This window comes from Urocampus carinirostris, chromosome 8, assembly GCF_059441175.1.
Source record: "Urocampus carinirostris isolate Australia breed hairy pipefish chromosome 8, RoL_Ucar_1.0, whole genome shotgun sequence".
Classification (NCBI taxonomy): domain Eukaryota; kingdom Metazoa; phylum Chordata; class Actinopteri; order Syngnathiformes; family Syngnathidae; genus Urocampus; species Urocampus carinirostris.
In genome coordinates this window covers 40,332,440-40,348,113 of record NC_142356.1, presented here as the reverse complement: position 1 = coordinate 40,348,113, position 15,674 = coordinate 40,332,440, and the positions used below count along the sequence as shown (strand labels likewise).

The 15,674-nt window shown below is 37.0% G+C and overlaps 1 protein-coding gene across 9 annotated transcripts in view; it reads right to left on the bottom strand.

The window, feature by feature from the left end:
* adgrl3.1 (adhesion G protein-coupled receptor L3.1) overlaps positions 1–15,674 on the bottom strand; it is a 385,181-nt gene that overhangs the window by 241,436 nt on the left and 128,071 nt on the right. For all 9 annotated transcript variants that reach the window (XM_088342694.1, XM_088342696.1, XM_088342697.1 and 6 more), the window contains exon 4: positions 9,669–9,882. In XM_088342694.1, coding sequence (XP_088198820.1) covers positions 9,669–9,882 — 214 coding nt within the window. The remainder of the gene's footprint in view (positions 1–9,668; positions 9,883–15,674) is intronic.

The window sequence follows — 15,674 nt, the reverse complement described above, 5'->3', positions numbered from 1 at the left end:
GATGTAACAATGAAACCCAAAGTAAGTAAAAAGCAAGGGAAAAGAAAGTAAACAATGAAAAAGGAGGAAATAAAAGGAAAAAGAAAATGAAATAGAGGAAAAAAGAGTGGAAAAGATGAAAAAAAAAGCGGAATAAAAATGTAAACAGAAAAAAATGTAAGAAAAAATAAAAAAAAAGAAAAGATAAAGATTTTTGGTGGGTACCAGTAGCAGCTAAATGGCGACTTCCTCTCTGTAAGCTTCATACTATGTAAATACATACAAATTGGTCGACCTATTTGGGGCAGATTCCTCTATTGGAAGATATTCTTGAGTGTCATCTGCGTAGCATTGGAAACTGATATTATACTTGTGAATAATATCATGGAGTGGAAGCATGTAAATGCTGAAAAGAAGAGGGCAAAATACTGAACCCTGCGGAACACCACAGATAACACTAAAGGGCCCGGATGTCATTTCACCATATTTAACACAATGTCTCCTATCTTAGAGGTAGGAATTGCACCATAAGAGGACTGTTCCATCAGGTGATAGTGTAATAATAGTCTATAGATTGCAATAACCTGTTGTCTGTGCAGCCCTTTGAGACTTTTGATCAAGGGCTATATATATAAAAATGACTTGACAATTTCTAAAAATGGACATTTGTATTGTAGTCCATGTATTTTTGCTGGTTTTTGCAATCTATATTGGGTTTTGTTCCAGAACTAAGTTTTTTTAACCTCTAAGAGTTACAAAAAAAAAACTCAATGTCCCTTTAAGGTTCATTGATGGATTCTAAGCTAATGCATCACTAATGTTTAACGCACTTCATTTTACCACAGACACACTGCTCAGTTCACGTGCTTAAGTGTTGTTCTTGGTCACCTCTAACAGAGGATCCCTGAAGATTTTGTTCAGCCTCTGGCTTTACTAATTGGAGCTTAAAGTCTGGCGTGGCCCCTGGGCAGCTAAATCTCGAGTGTGAAACAACACAAACACCAGTGCGTTTGTGTGCATGTGCATTTTTGTGCATCTGAGGTGCGTTTATGTGTGCTCGTGAGTACGGTGTTTAAATTATGGATGGCAAGTGCAGGAGAAAAAGTGGCCACACAGGCGGCAGACGGAAGGCGGGCCAAAAGCAATGCTATCAGTGCGCCAGGTTTTTTTTATAGAGGCGTTATGACGGTAAAGGGACTAAAGTAGCACAAGTGAAAATAACATGAGGGAAATTAAATACGTATTTCTGTTGCCATGATGGATTAGTTCCGTCCGGCCATCTTCATTTCACACAACGTAGCTTTTTTGTTTTGCTTCAATGTGCCGTTTAAAGGTTATAATTCCTAACATAGACATTTGATCGGTACCTTCAGGGTTCGTACACCATTTTTATGACTCTCTCAGTTTCCAGTACCTTCAAAGAAAGATATCCAGTGACACCATAATAAGATTTTTTTTGTTGGCTTTTGACGACCAAAATAAAGTCGCTATCATGCTTCTAGCACATACTTTGTGCTTTTTGGGAGCTGTTCCTATCCATTAACTACGATGCTTTTGTGTGAATAGGCTGTTATAAACTGACATGAATTCTGCCATTCTGCTTCAACAGTGCATGCGCAGCTTCAATACATCACACAAACACGGAAAGACCTCTATAGATGTTGGTCAGTGTCTGAAATAACGCCTGCCCGGACGACAAGTGCATGCATCTTTTACGTCGAGCGAACAACTTACAAGACGTCTCCGCCCGGATGGCCGTCAACTTTTTCGAGGGGAAAAAAAAAAAAAGGTTTTTTCAAATCAACTGTTTGCTTTATTCCGATTTAGAAATCTACGTTCGGTTTGGATATTTTGGAATTTCGGTTCGTTTGGCAATTTGCATCCTCGGCAGCCAATCAGAAGCCTGCATCGAATAACTTCGTGCTTCCGAACTTTCCCGTGCATTTGTATATCATTGTATTATCAAGTAGACGCACAGAGAACACAAGAAAAATGGATAAGTGGTTTGGAATCAAACCAAAACCTCAGCCCCAGAAGAAATATTTAAAAGAAGCTCATCTCATCTCATCTCATTAGCCGTACCGCTTATCCTCATTAGGGTCGCGGGGGGGCTGGAGCCCATCCCAGCCATCTTCGGGCAGTGGGCAGGGGACACCCTGAACTGGTTGCCAGCCAATCGCAGGGCACACAGGGACAGACAACTCATTCGCTCATTCACACCTAGGGACAATTTGGACCGGCCAATTCACCTGAAATGCATGTTTTTGGAATGTGGGAGGAAACCGGAGTGCCCGGAGGAAACCCACGCAAGCACGGGGAGAACATACAAACTCCGCACAGAAAGTCTGGAGCTGGATTTGAACCCACGACAGGTTCCCATGACATGAAGCTAACGTATTTTATGACACTACAAAACGTAAACGTACATTAAAAGCATTGTGGAAAGAGGAGTTCACGTGACTTGTAGCAGACGACGCAACGCAAACATTGCATGAATGAAGATGAGTAAATACAGGTACATACTAATGGCAGATGGAAAACAGTGAAGTCATATACATGCAATGAATGTTATAAGTGGATTTATAATAAACTTAATTTTAAAGTGTTGTTCTGTTATATATTCTGATTATCGGTCCTTGATACTTTGCAACAATGTTTTTTTTTTGCGATTAGTCGTCTTATTGTGTTTCAAGTCGTGAAAAATGGGGCAGTTGTCTGCCCTTGTGTTTGGTAACTTTTTGTCATGAGTTTCAAACACTGATGTAGGGTAATAACTGAGACAAATACGGAAGACCAAAAAATAAAGTATGTATAAAAAGCACAGATCACGGCCGCTATTGGGAAATGTGAAGCACAATGTAAAGCGCTTTGGGAAGTCATTGACTTGAAAAGCGCTATAGAAATGCAGATCATTTCATTTTATAATTTAAATGATATTGATCCAATCTTTCAATCTTTTGCTTTTAGTTTTACCTATTTTAATTTATATTTCTTTGCGTGTTTTTCAGGGGATTTTTGTCTAAATTGGTTGGAATATGATTCATTTTTGCATTTTATCATTAATTCATAGCACTGAAAACTTCATATTTTTAATTTTGATTGAATTGTATTGCATTTTCAGGGATTTGGGGTTATTCACTGACTAAATCAATTCAGTGTGTAAAATGGTAAATGGTCTGCATTTTTGTAGTGCTTTTCAAGTCGATTAAGACCTCCCAAAGCGCTTTATAAGGTGCTTCACACACACTCACACACCAATAGGGAGTCAGCCATGCAAGGCGCCTAAAACCAAAAATAGTTTATATTTTACCATTTTTTTGATCTGTCAATAATTTAATTAATATTTCATGCGTTCTCAGGAATCTCGGGCAAAACAAATGAAATTCCAAATTACTTAAAAATGGGTGCATAATATTTTATTATTAATGATAAGATATAATTTTAAAAAAAATAATGAAAAAAATAGAGAAAGGCGATAGGGAGCCGAAAGAGTCAGTCTTCTAAGAGCTGTCCAACCAGTAGGGCGATGACGCTTCACACGACAACGCCATAATGACAAGCTACCAAAGAAGGTGTGTCGGCGTCATATATATGCACTTTTTAAAACATTTTCTCTACCATATTCATTGCATGCTCTAAACAGTCTGCCAAAAAACATGGCAATGGCAACGATTTTAAGCGTTTTTAAGCACTTCACGCTAAAATTTCCAGAACTTAAAAACAAAAAGTTAAACTTACAGCATTTTTAAGGATTTCAAGCACCCGTACGAGCCCTGTTTATTCAATTATTTTCTAAGATCTTGCCTTTTTAGGACACCATAACCTGACTTTGTCATCCTGAACTGTGAGGTCATCGGAAGAACCTTAGCAAGCCAGTTGTTTTACGTGTTAATTAGTCAAATCGGTTATGAGTGTTTTAAGCAAACTTCTGTTAGTTTTGGTGGAGAAAGCTTAGGTGTTGTGTAGCAGGTACATATAATAACAGACAGGGTTTGTAGATCCTTCTAATGGCCAAATTCAATACAGGTGATGGCGCTTCATAGGATTATGCTATGCAAACTAAAACCAGCTGCCATTAATCACAGGGCAAAAAGAAATGCAATGGTAAAGCAAAGCCACCAGAGAACAGTGTCAGCGTCATTATTAAGCAGACTTGTTAAGAAACATTGCAACCATTTCAAGCATTTATAAGCTTCATCTATAATTCAAGCACTTTTCAATCCTTGAAATAACTACATAACAAATTCAAGCTTTATCAAGGATTTCAAGCACCCGTACAGACACTGGATGCCTTATAATAGGGAAAATTCTGTAACTAGGGGCCGAAAACATACCAAATTTTCCATTTTGAGCTGAATATATTGTAAGGTAGGGACACTGTTTCCTAGCGGATTACTATGTCTAATTGGCAACCTCCCCCCCACCCTCAAATTAAAAATGCTGACCTTGATTCATTATTATTCCGTGGAAATATGTCGAAACATTCTGAAAGCTCGAAGAGCGCATCCCTGAGTTATGATACTTTATGAAGCACAAACATCCACCAAGGCCAAACACTGGAAATTCCTTCTATTCTCTTTACTACTTTCGGAGAAGATGAAAGATGACTCATATATATATATATATATATATATATATATATATATAAATATATATATATATATATATATATATAATAATAATAATAATTTCCTTGTATTGTCATTCTGTGTAACAATGTACACAGAACGAAATGTCGATTGCACCTGACCCGTTGTAGCGAGCCGATGCAGCCGCAGCCAACAGAGGGCGCTGCCGACCACTTTTTAAGTCTTAGGAATGACTCGGCCGGGGCGCGAACCACCGACCTCCCATACCGTAAATCCCGGCCTATAGAGTGCACCTGATTATAAGCCGCACCCACCACATTTCGGGAGGAAAACCGATTTTGTACATACACAAGCCGTACCTGTATATTAGCCGCATGCGCCCACATTGAACAAACGCATTACAAACACGAAATTAACCCATACCCGATACAGTCCAAAAACACAGCCGGCAAAACCAACGGAAAATGATACTGGTACTTAAGATTTAATGCAGACCCGCAGAGTTCCGGTGCCCGGTGAAAGTAATCCAAGGAAAAAAGTGTATATTTCCAAAGGTAAGGGTGGGAAAAATATATATCCACTATTGTCGGCCGCGTCCACAAACACGTCTCACCTTTACTCCACTTCCCGTCAGCCCGCGTTTGCCCCGCCCCTTCTTTCTCATTTGCTCGTACAAAACATATCAGAATAAGTTTCTAAAATAAATACATTACAAAAATATACAGTTGCAAATACATATTATACATGGTTACACATATTTACAAAGAAAGACGGTACACCGAGAGAGTTTTCAAAGCTTTAATAAGAATATTATAATTTTCATCCCAAACCGTGCCTGTAAAGGGTAGCAAAACGCTACTAGCAACACGCTCGCAACACAGGAACAGCTCTGTTAAATAAACATACCGTATTTATAGTAAGCACGGTAAACCGTCCTCATCTTCCTCCTTGTAATTGACGTCATCAAAGTCGTCTTCCTTCAGTACGGGAAAGAGACTTTGTCATATAGATGTCGTCCCACGCTCCCTTATTCAAAAACATGCTAGCATCACGTTCGCAAAGTAAAGTTTACATGCGGTAGTTCTGTTTCCTTCTATATCGGACTGCTCGACTGCGTTTAGCTAGAAAGTTTCGTCACGTGTCTTTCTTTTTGCAATTTGCATGATAAGGATATGTCTACGCTAATTTAATTTGTGCACTAGCTAAGAAGTTGCAGGGCTTATATATATATATATATATATATATATATGTATTTCTATATCTATATATCTAAATATCTTATATATATATATATATATATATATATATATATATATATATATATATATATATATATATGTATATATATATATATATATATATATATATATATATATATATATAAGATATTTAGATATATAGATATAGAAATACATCTACATATATATGTATAGGGCAGCACGGCGGCGCAGTGGTTAGCACGTGTGCGGCACAGTTCTGAGGTCGTGAGATCAAACTTTTCTGTGCGGAGTTTGCATGTTCCTTCCACATTCCAAAAACATGCATGTCAGGTGTATTGGCCGGTCCAAATTGTCCCTAGGTGTGAATGAGCAAGTGAGTTGTCTGTCTCTAGTAGTCATTTAACAATCATTAACCTAAAAATAAATAATGGTACTGATATCAGGTTTTTGAATCAGTTCTTATACCAGCCGTTTATAATATTTTATAAGAATTCAAATTTGTAGCCCATGCATGTATCATTTTTTTCTGGTGGCGATTCCAACAAGAGTACACTAAAACTAAAAGAATAGTAAATATTCATGGAACGAATATCAGGTATTGGTATCAGTGGCAATACCAGCCTGTCTTAAGGTATTGATATTTGGAGCCGATATTCACTTGATATAAAAGCTTAAAATTTGGCGTAACCCAATTCTTATAATGCACAAAGAAACAAAGTATTTGTTATAAATTTAAATAAAACTTCGCCTTTTGAAACATTTTAAAATAAATAAAATGGAATTTCAACACGACTAACATGACTAAACTTTCACTTAAACCAAAAACTAACAGTGCAGCAAATGAAATTAGGCTCAGCAGCAACTCGTATAAAAGTACATGAAAACTCAGATAGCTCTCAGATTGTTTTACAATAAATAAACAAAAATGTCAATACAACCAAGATGACTTCAATTAACTTAAAACAAAAATTGCAAATTGAAAAGTGTGGGCACTCCTGTTTTAGAGCAGATTGACAAACCAATGTTATGGTCAAGTCAAGTCACATTTGTTTATATAGCCCTTAATCACAAAAATGTCTCAAAGGACTGCACAGGATTACAATTACAAAATTGCACAATTACCTGATCTTAAACCAGCATGGTAACAGCTAATCACTCAGCCTTCCACTTAAGCAGGCTTTTTTGTTCTCGCTTAATTACAAACTCACACACTTAAATAAAAAACAAATGTTATGATAATAGCTAATATATCAGTCCCCACCTGAACATGGTTCGCTAAAACAAGTTAACTACACCTTCAACGATATCTCTTAATCACACGCATGTTTTTCTACCACAGACTTTTTCTCTATATTATCAGCGGCCCTGCTTCACAGACATGTCGGGACTCAGGAGTGAGCAGAGCTGCGTCCTTTCACTCTGTTGTATTATTCTTCTTCTTCTTTGAGTGGCTCCACCCTCCGGTCGCATATCCAATTAGAAGGCGTAGGTAGTGTCCAGGAAGAGAGAGGCGCAGTAGATGGAGAGGGCGAGGCTTGGCTGCATCTGAGACTGAATAATCCAGTTTCAAATTTATTATATCGGCCAGTCAAACCAATGAATATTCTGATGCCAATACCGGTCAAATTTCCAAATATCTGTGCCGATAATCAGACCGCCCGATAATTAGTCGACCTCTAATTGGAATCAGCACTGATGACAGCAATTTATTAAAATGATTAGACGACAACTTCCAGTGAAACAAAAGTTTACCTGAAAATGTGACACAAAAAAATAAATAAAAAAACAAAAAGGCCTTTCATCTGATACCTACAGAAAAAGTGTCAACTGCTCATTTTATACTCATCCTCTTAAAGTATCAGCGTCCGTTTGTGCACTTCCCACATGCAAACTAACTGTACTCAAGTCGACGGCAAACAAACACAGCATAAAACTGTCACAAGGCGGCGCGGCTCCCGTCACACCTCCTGCAAATCGCAGAGGGAAAAGAACTCAAAGTAAATTGGGTTCCGCTTGGCAACCTTATCTTTGTGTCACGTTCTTTAGGAGAATTGCCACCAGCAGAGCTGAGAGCGGTTAATTATTTTGCTGCCAACTTTGTCCCATTAGTCACTTTGGTTGTCTACTACAGTACAATAAAATATCTCCACAGAAATACAACAAATAATACTAAAAAAACCTACAAAACTAACAATCAAATCATAGTGCTTACAGGGACCTCATCAATTATTTTGCTTTAATTCTGAAAATGAAAAACAGTATAAATATATGACAAAAATATTACGACAGTAATACCACAATATAAAATACTACTACAGAAATATAAACTCAAAATATGACATGGACTCAACAAATATTCTACTAAAATACTCGTTTGGAAATGAATAAAAAAATAAAACTACCAAATACTACAAAATGACTGTTACTTGATACTATTGTACAAAAACTACTAGAGAAATATAACTACAAAGGTACAGCTACAGAATTATTACAACAGAAATACTGCAAAAATACAACTACAGCGATTCCACAAATTCCATTATAAAAATACGACAAAATACAACAGAAATAAGACAAAAATAATTAAAAATATGACTGTAATACTACAAAAATGCTACAGCTATACAACAAAAATGTTACAGAAATGCTAGAGCTATACCTCAAAAATATGACAGAAATACTACAAAGATACTGCTATGGAAAATACTACCAGAAAAAAACCTACCACAGAAGTACTACAAAAATACTACAGAAATACTGCACAATTACCACTATGTAAATACAATAGTAATAATTTAAAACTAAATATCAAATGAAGTGCCTAAAACAGGGACCTTATATATTATATCGTTAAAAAACAAATTTATGAAACTGATCTATTTCGGAAGAAATATAACATAAAAATGTCTACATGTACTGTATATTTATTGATAAATGATAATAATTGATCGCTCTCCAAAATCAGCCCCTTGGCCAAATTTTTGAACCTGATACGGCACCCGAATCCAAATCGTTGCCCACCCTTGCAGTAGAACATGGAATGAGTTATTTGTATGCAAATGATCAAGTAAAAGGTGGCCCCCAAACCTAATTTTGCTAAGGGCCCCATGAAAGCATGGGCTGGTCCCGGCCACAAGCCACACCAACTGCCACCATTTCTTCTTTCTCTAAGAATAAGTCACATACGCAGGTATAAACAGCAGAGCTCATCTGAAGAATTCATAATCTTTTCCACAAGCAAAGCATCTGTTTTCATTTCAAACCAATTCACACTGTGGATGCATCAAAATCAAAATTAAAAAAAGAAAGATTTTTGGAGGCACATCTTTGAACGCACTGGCAGGATGCCAAGTAATTACACTTGGTGCTGTTGAAATGAAGTTGTAGTGCGAGTGTAGAGGAGTGCTGGGGCTATTGCGCCGATACTCACACATTAGGGAGATGTTTGTAGCAGTGTTTGTCAAGTTTTATTCAACCTTTAAAATCTCAAGCCACAATATTGCCTCACAGTTGGGAATAACGCACATTTTCTTTCTTTTTTTTCTTATAAAAAGCTTAAAGTTTGCGTTATACATAAGGTCTTATAATATCATTGACCACAATCTCAAAACATGGAACGCAACCACATGATCGAGCAGGGGTCAGGAACCTATGGCTCGTACAAAAAAGAGACTGCTGCACCAAAATGTATAAAATAATCCAAAATGGATTCTAGCAGTAGACCCACATGGCCCACTGAACTGTAGACACGGACATTTCTCAAGGCCAAGTTCAAACAGGTCATGTGCGTGTACTCATTTCCCAGTTTTGTTTGCACCCAGAAGGCCACAACACAAAGCGTATCGCTCGCACTTGAACACAACACGGCACATTTTCTGACCTGAGCGACATGATCTTGTATGCATCGGGCAAGTAGCAGCGGGTATTCTCCATCTGTGCTGGGTCCGAGTCGCAGATCTTGTCGTCAGTGCGCCCATAGTTGGCACTCTCGATCATGATCACATCCGTGCCAGGGCAACGCAACTCGATAGGGTACGACTCGCAGGAAAGCTCCCGGCGCACCACCGCCATCGGGATGGGGGCCCGGCTGGAGGCTGGAAAAGAAAATGAGATGTTATACTTTTTATAAAAATGGAAAATGGAGATTTGACGGCCCTACATGGCAAATAGGGGTGCAACTAACAATTATTTTAATAATCGATAAATCAGTCGATTATTCTTTTCGACTGTATTAAAGAAAATATATAGTACACTTTAAAAAATGTCCCTTTTAGGCATTGTATTTTATCTACAAACTATCAGGCTCTGAATAACACACAATGTCTCTTTGCTCCCAGATTAAAAACTAGCATCCACTTTCTCTGAACTTGGCAGAACATATTCATCGAGTAATTCTACCCAGTGTTGTGCACGGTAATTTTAGTTATAGTTACTCACTATTTCTTTCAAAAATGAAATTAGTTTGTATTACTGAATTACTCTTAAGTAAAATTCATTAGTTACCAAGGAAAGTAACTATTACCATTTTTCGAGCAGTATTTGAGTCAGTTGAATGGAAAAGAACAGAGAGGAAGTTGTGTTATAGAACCTTGTAATATTTATTGCACTTCACCAGCAACAGATTTATCCTACACTTGAAGTGTAACAAAAATAAACATTAAACAATATCCATCCATCCATTATCTGCACCGCCTATCCTCAGTAGGGTCGCGGGGGTGCTGGAGCCCATCCCAGCTATCTATGGGCAGTGGGCAGGGGACACCCCAAACCGGTTGCCAGCCAGTCGCAGGGCACACAGGGACAGACAATTCGCTCGCTCATTCACACCTAGGGACAATTTGGACTGGCCAATTAACCTGACATACATGTTTTTGGAATGTGGAAGAAAACACGTAAGCACAGGGAGAACATGCAAACTCCACACAGGAGGTTTGATCTCATGACCTCAGAACTGTGTCCCACACGCGCTAACCACTGTGCTGCCATGCTGCCCCATTAAACAATATAATAATTAATAATCAGTGTAGACATATACACGCACAAAAACAAAAGTAAACGCATGCAAGAACGAACATAGACTCACACAAAAATGGATATAAACATGCATAAGGGCATGCCTAAACACACAAAAACGTACGTAAACATGCATAAATTGTACATAATCACGCACAAAAACGTACGTAAGCACGCACAAAAACGTACGTGAACATGCACAAAAACTTATGTAAAAACAGGCAAAAACGTCTATAAAAACACACAATAACGCACATAAAAATTGCAAAAAAATCAACGTAAACACGCAAAAAAACACACATAACACATCATTTTTGATCCTCAGAAATGGTAACGTGGAAAAAAATAATTAGTTAGGTGACCCTGTTACTGAAAGAAATAATGAATAAGTTATTCCCAATATACATGATAAAGAAAGATTTGAGGGCGAAAGTCATCTTGGCACTGAAAGCGTTTTTGTTTTTGTTTTTTTTACAAATAAAACAAAAATCAAAGTTGCTGATGCTTAACGATACTCTCTAGCTTTAGAATGGATGCCAACGTCCACTCTCTCTGAGCTTAAATGGAAAACATGTCACAGAAACCCAGCGGGACTGAAAATGAGTGATATGCCCCAGATCTTTTTTGGCTGCTGTTTTCGCTGCCTTGATTTTCAAATGACGTGATCTGAGGATGCCCTCTTAGCTGACAAAACATCTGCCAGACACTCAAAACAACAAAAAAAACTGAAAAAAAAACCCGAAGCACTGGTTATCTGCTGACGCAGTCTGTCTGGATTTTTGCTTGACCTGGATTCAAAGTATTTTTTGCCAAGGGGGGAGCATGCATTGTTTGGCCTTAGACTACTGTAAAGAAAATGTTGCATGCTCGGTATTCCCAGAGACGTGTAGTCACAATAAAAAAAAAAAATGTAATATTCAATCATTTAGTCGACACTATGATTCAATTTTTAAATCATTTGTCACTTTTTGTTTTATGATTTCATGACTATGATTTTATGTATCATTGCAACTTTTTTCTATTAAAATATACAAATACGTTTTACATTTTTAAGTTTTCCTTTTTTAATAACAATCACTTTTAATATTAAGACCTCAAAATGAATTACCTCAAACAATTTGGGGAAAAAAATCGGAAAAAGATAAAAGATACATTTATTGTATTAGGCCCAGCCTATTTAATCTGTGGTAGTCAAAATGTAATGCCCATGCACTGCTAGAACTAGTATTTTGAATTTATTTTATTTATTTCAAACTAGTATGACAAATAAGGCAAATATACATTTTCATGGCTCCCACTTGAGTTTGTCTAGCATGTTGAGTTGGTTCATGTGTAAAACTGCATTCACTCAACTGTCAAAATAAACCAGCATTCAATGCCAAACATGAAAATCATTTTTCCTATTGCTTGTTGATAAATGTGGTATGCTTAAAAATATTCTTTGTTATAAATGATTATATTATGTACGGCAGGCTACTAAAGTACTCTGAATGATGAAGCACAATAATAATAAAATTATGTTAAGCTAAGACTTTTAAGCTTACATTCTCTAACTGATCCAGCCTACTCGAGAACAGCCCCAGACGCAAACTAAGTTTGACATCCCTGGTTTAAATTGTCTGAAATCTTTGCCTTTCTTTAAGTTAAAAAAATAGTAAATGTACCAAAAAAGAAAGTATTTGATCCTAAACAAACAACATCACCTATGGTATTACTTCACCAACAATTTAAGGATGTGACAAAAATCTCAAACCCTATGGAGTGCAGGCGGATTTTCCGCGGGGGATTTTGGTTGTTGTGGAATAACGGCTATGTTGTTATTCAGTCTCTGTCGAGCATCCCTGTGAGCACCTGCTATCATCCCTTGATAGATGAGACTGTTGCTGAGCTACTCTGTTTTATCCATGTTAGCAATGAGCTAGCACCAGCTGCGCCGTTCCATTTGAAATATGAATCCCCCGCACGGTGATAAATACACTAATCAGGGAAAAGTTTGAACTGCGATTTTATTCCTTCTTTGGATTTTTGAAATAATTTTGTTAAAAACTCATCCGACACCATGACGCATGTGCTAAAATGAAGGCTATTCACAGCATTTTCTGGACTTCTAACTGATATGTATTGTTTAAACTAAAATAGCTTATTCTCCAAGACTGAAAACTAGCATATTTTTCAATGCAAGGAACTAGTTTTGTTTTCTTGTTATTATTGTATCTTCCACACCAGAAACTAGCATCTTATTTTCTACACTGCCACAGAGTATTGTTTTGTCTGCAAAAAACTAGCATTTCTACATTGCCCAAAATTGACAGCTTCTTCAAACCACTGTAACGCAAGTATCATACACCTGTACGTGTTAAAATAACTCGCAATCTGTAACAGGTTTTCTGTTACTGTAAATTCATTTTTAAGACAGTTTACTACGTTGCTAATATAAAGTACCGGCTAAGGTGAAGCTAACTTCTTCTACTTTGACTCAAAACTAGAATATTTTTCTATGCCAGAGTCTACTGTCATTTGCCTGTTCGTTGAAAACCGGTGTCATCGTTTCCAAACCAGAAACTAGCTTTTTCTTTTATTATTTTCCCGCAAACTAGCTTTTGTCCGGAAGAACTAACGTCACCTACCTTGCCGAAATTTGATTGCTTTTTCCAAAAAGTAGCATTTTGCAACAGTGACTCAGGTGTTAAGTGGACGGGTGGGTGTAGTTTGGTTATTTTAACTACTCTGGTTGTAGGGGGACCATTTACAGTGGTGTGCTTTGGGGAGGTACAGCCTGGTGGCGCCTATTCCTATCGAGGCCAACAAATGTTAAGTACAAGTCGCAATTTTGTAAGTTGAAGTGAAAGCTAGCTTCTTTCCCAAGATAGAAAACTAGCACATTTTTAATTGCCAGAAACTTTATTTTCTTGTACTGGTACTGAGAAATAGTCATCCACACAAAAACTAGCATCTTTTTTTTCGTAACATAAGGATTAATATGTAAAATTATAAGTAACTAAATATCAAAATATGTCTTTATGACGCATATAATATTAGATATTAGTTATTTAAGATATTTATCTTGATTTTCAAATTAAATGAATCCAGATAAAATAAATTTAGTCTGGGAGTTGTGTGTTATTTAGAGCCTGATAGTTTGTAGAAAAAATATAATGCCTAAAAGGGAAAAAATATATCTGTTAGTAGATAAATTTGCTCAATATAATAAATGTATTCTACCAATATTAGCATTACTTTAATATGCAAAAATAAGATATAGCCGAAATAACGGTAACTATGTTTAAGAAGTGTCTCACACTCTTCCGTTTCCTTGATTCTGTTGAACACATCCTTTCCAAAGTTTCTACTTAATACGGTGAATAAAAGTATGGATTCCTTACCTAGGAAAACAAATACAAATACTAACCCTGACCCTAACCCTAACCCTAACCCAAATACTGTGTTATTTTGATTTTAATATTGGACAAATGCAAAAGAGATTTCATAGGATGAAACCTTATTAGTTGTGATTGCTTCAGCAAGGCACGACTACATTGCCAAGTGCTGTAAGCAAAGGGCAATGTAGTTGTGCTTACGAAGCAAGCAAAACTAATATAATCCCCCAGGATATTATTATTAATATATATATCTTCTTCCGCCGAAATTTAACGGGGAACTCCTCCCAGAGCTTTTGGAGTAGCCCAACAATTCATATACCAAAAATTCGGGCCCGTCCGGGACTCTTCCAAAGAGTGGATGCTACCAAGAGGATGCTAACAGCTATGTGCGCCGCTAACAAAGTGTTGGGCTGGCATAGCCAGCCCAAATATTAGCGCAAGCTAGCTGTAAACACTGACGGTGATTAGTTGGGCTGGGTTAGTCAGCCCAAGTATTAGCAAAGAGAGGTTGATGCTATGCTTACTCATGCTACCTGTAAAAACTGTTGGTGACGAGTATTAGCGCAAGCTAGCTGTAAACACTGTCGGCAATGCTAACTTCTTCATGCTTAAAATTCTTGGTAATGGCTATATTCTAACAATTTCATAGTTACAAATTATGCTAATAGCCTCATGTTAATGAGGTATGCTAACAGATACATGCTAAAAAGTGATGCTAACGGCTAAATGCTAACATCTTCAGCCCCAAAATAATTGGTAATGGCACCATTTTAATGACTTCATACTTACACATTGTGCTAATGGCCTCATGTTAATGAGTTTTGCTAATAGCTACATGCTAAAAATTGATGCTAACGGCTAAATGCTAACTGCTTCAAGCTAAAACATTTTGGTAATGGCAATATTTTAACAACTTCATTTTTACAAATTATGCTAATGGGTACATGTTGATGGGTTATGCTAATGGATACGTTCTAAAAAGTGATGCTAACGTCTATATGCTAACTGGTTCATGCAAAAAAGTTTTGGTGATGCTATATTTTAACAACTTCATATTTACAAACTATGCTAATGGGTACATGTTGATAAATTATGCTATACATGCTAAAACGTGATGCTAACGGCTAAATGCTAACTGTGTCATGCTAAAATATTATGCTAATGGGCACATTCAGCAAAATTAATGGGCTCAATGCATTCTGGATGGGCCAATTCAAATAGAATGGCTCATTCCTTTCGAACACGTTTTACATTTTTTAATGTTTAATAACAGTGTTACTATGTTATTACCATGAATGTGTTTTTTAGACCTCCACAAAGCATATCCTTGTTGCTAACGGTTGTCGGCCCATCTCAAATGAACTTGCCACTACCGGAAGGTTGTGGGGGGGCAGAGTCCCTCCACAGAACCAAGTAAAAAATGACAGAAACATCTCTCTGAGTTAAAAACTTTATGCTAACTCATAATGCTAACAACCGGGGTTATATATACA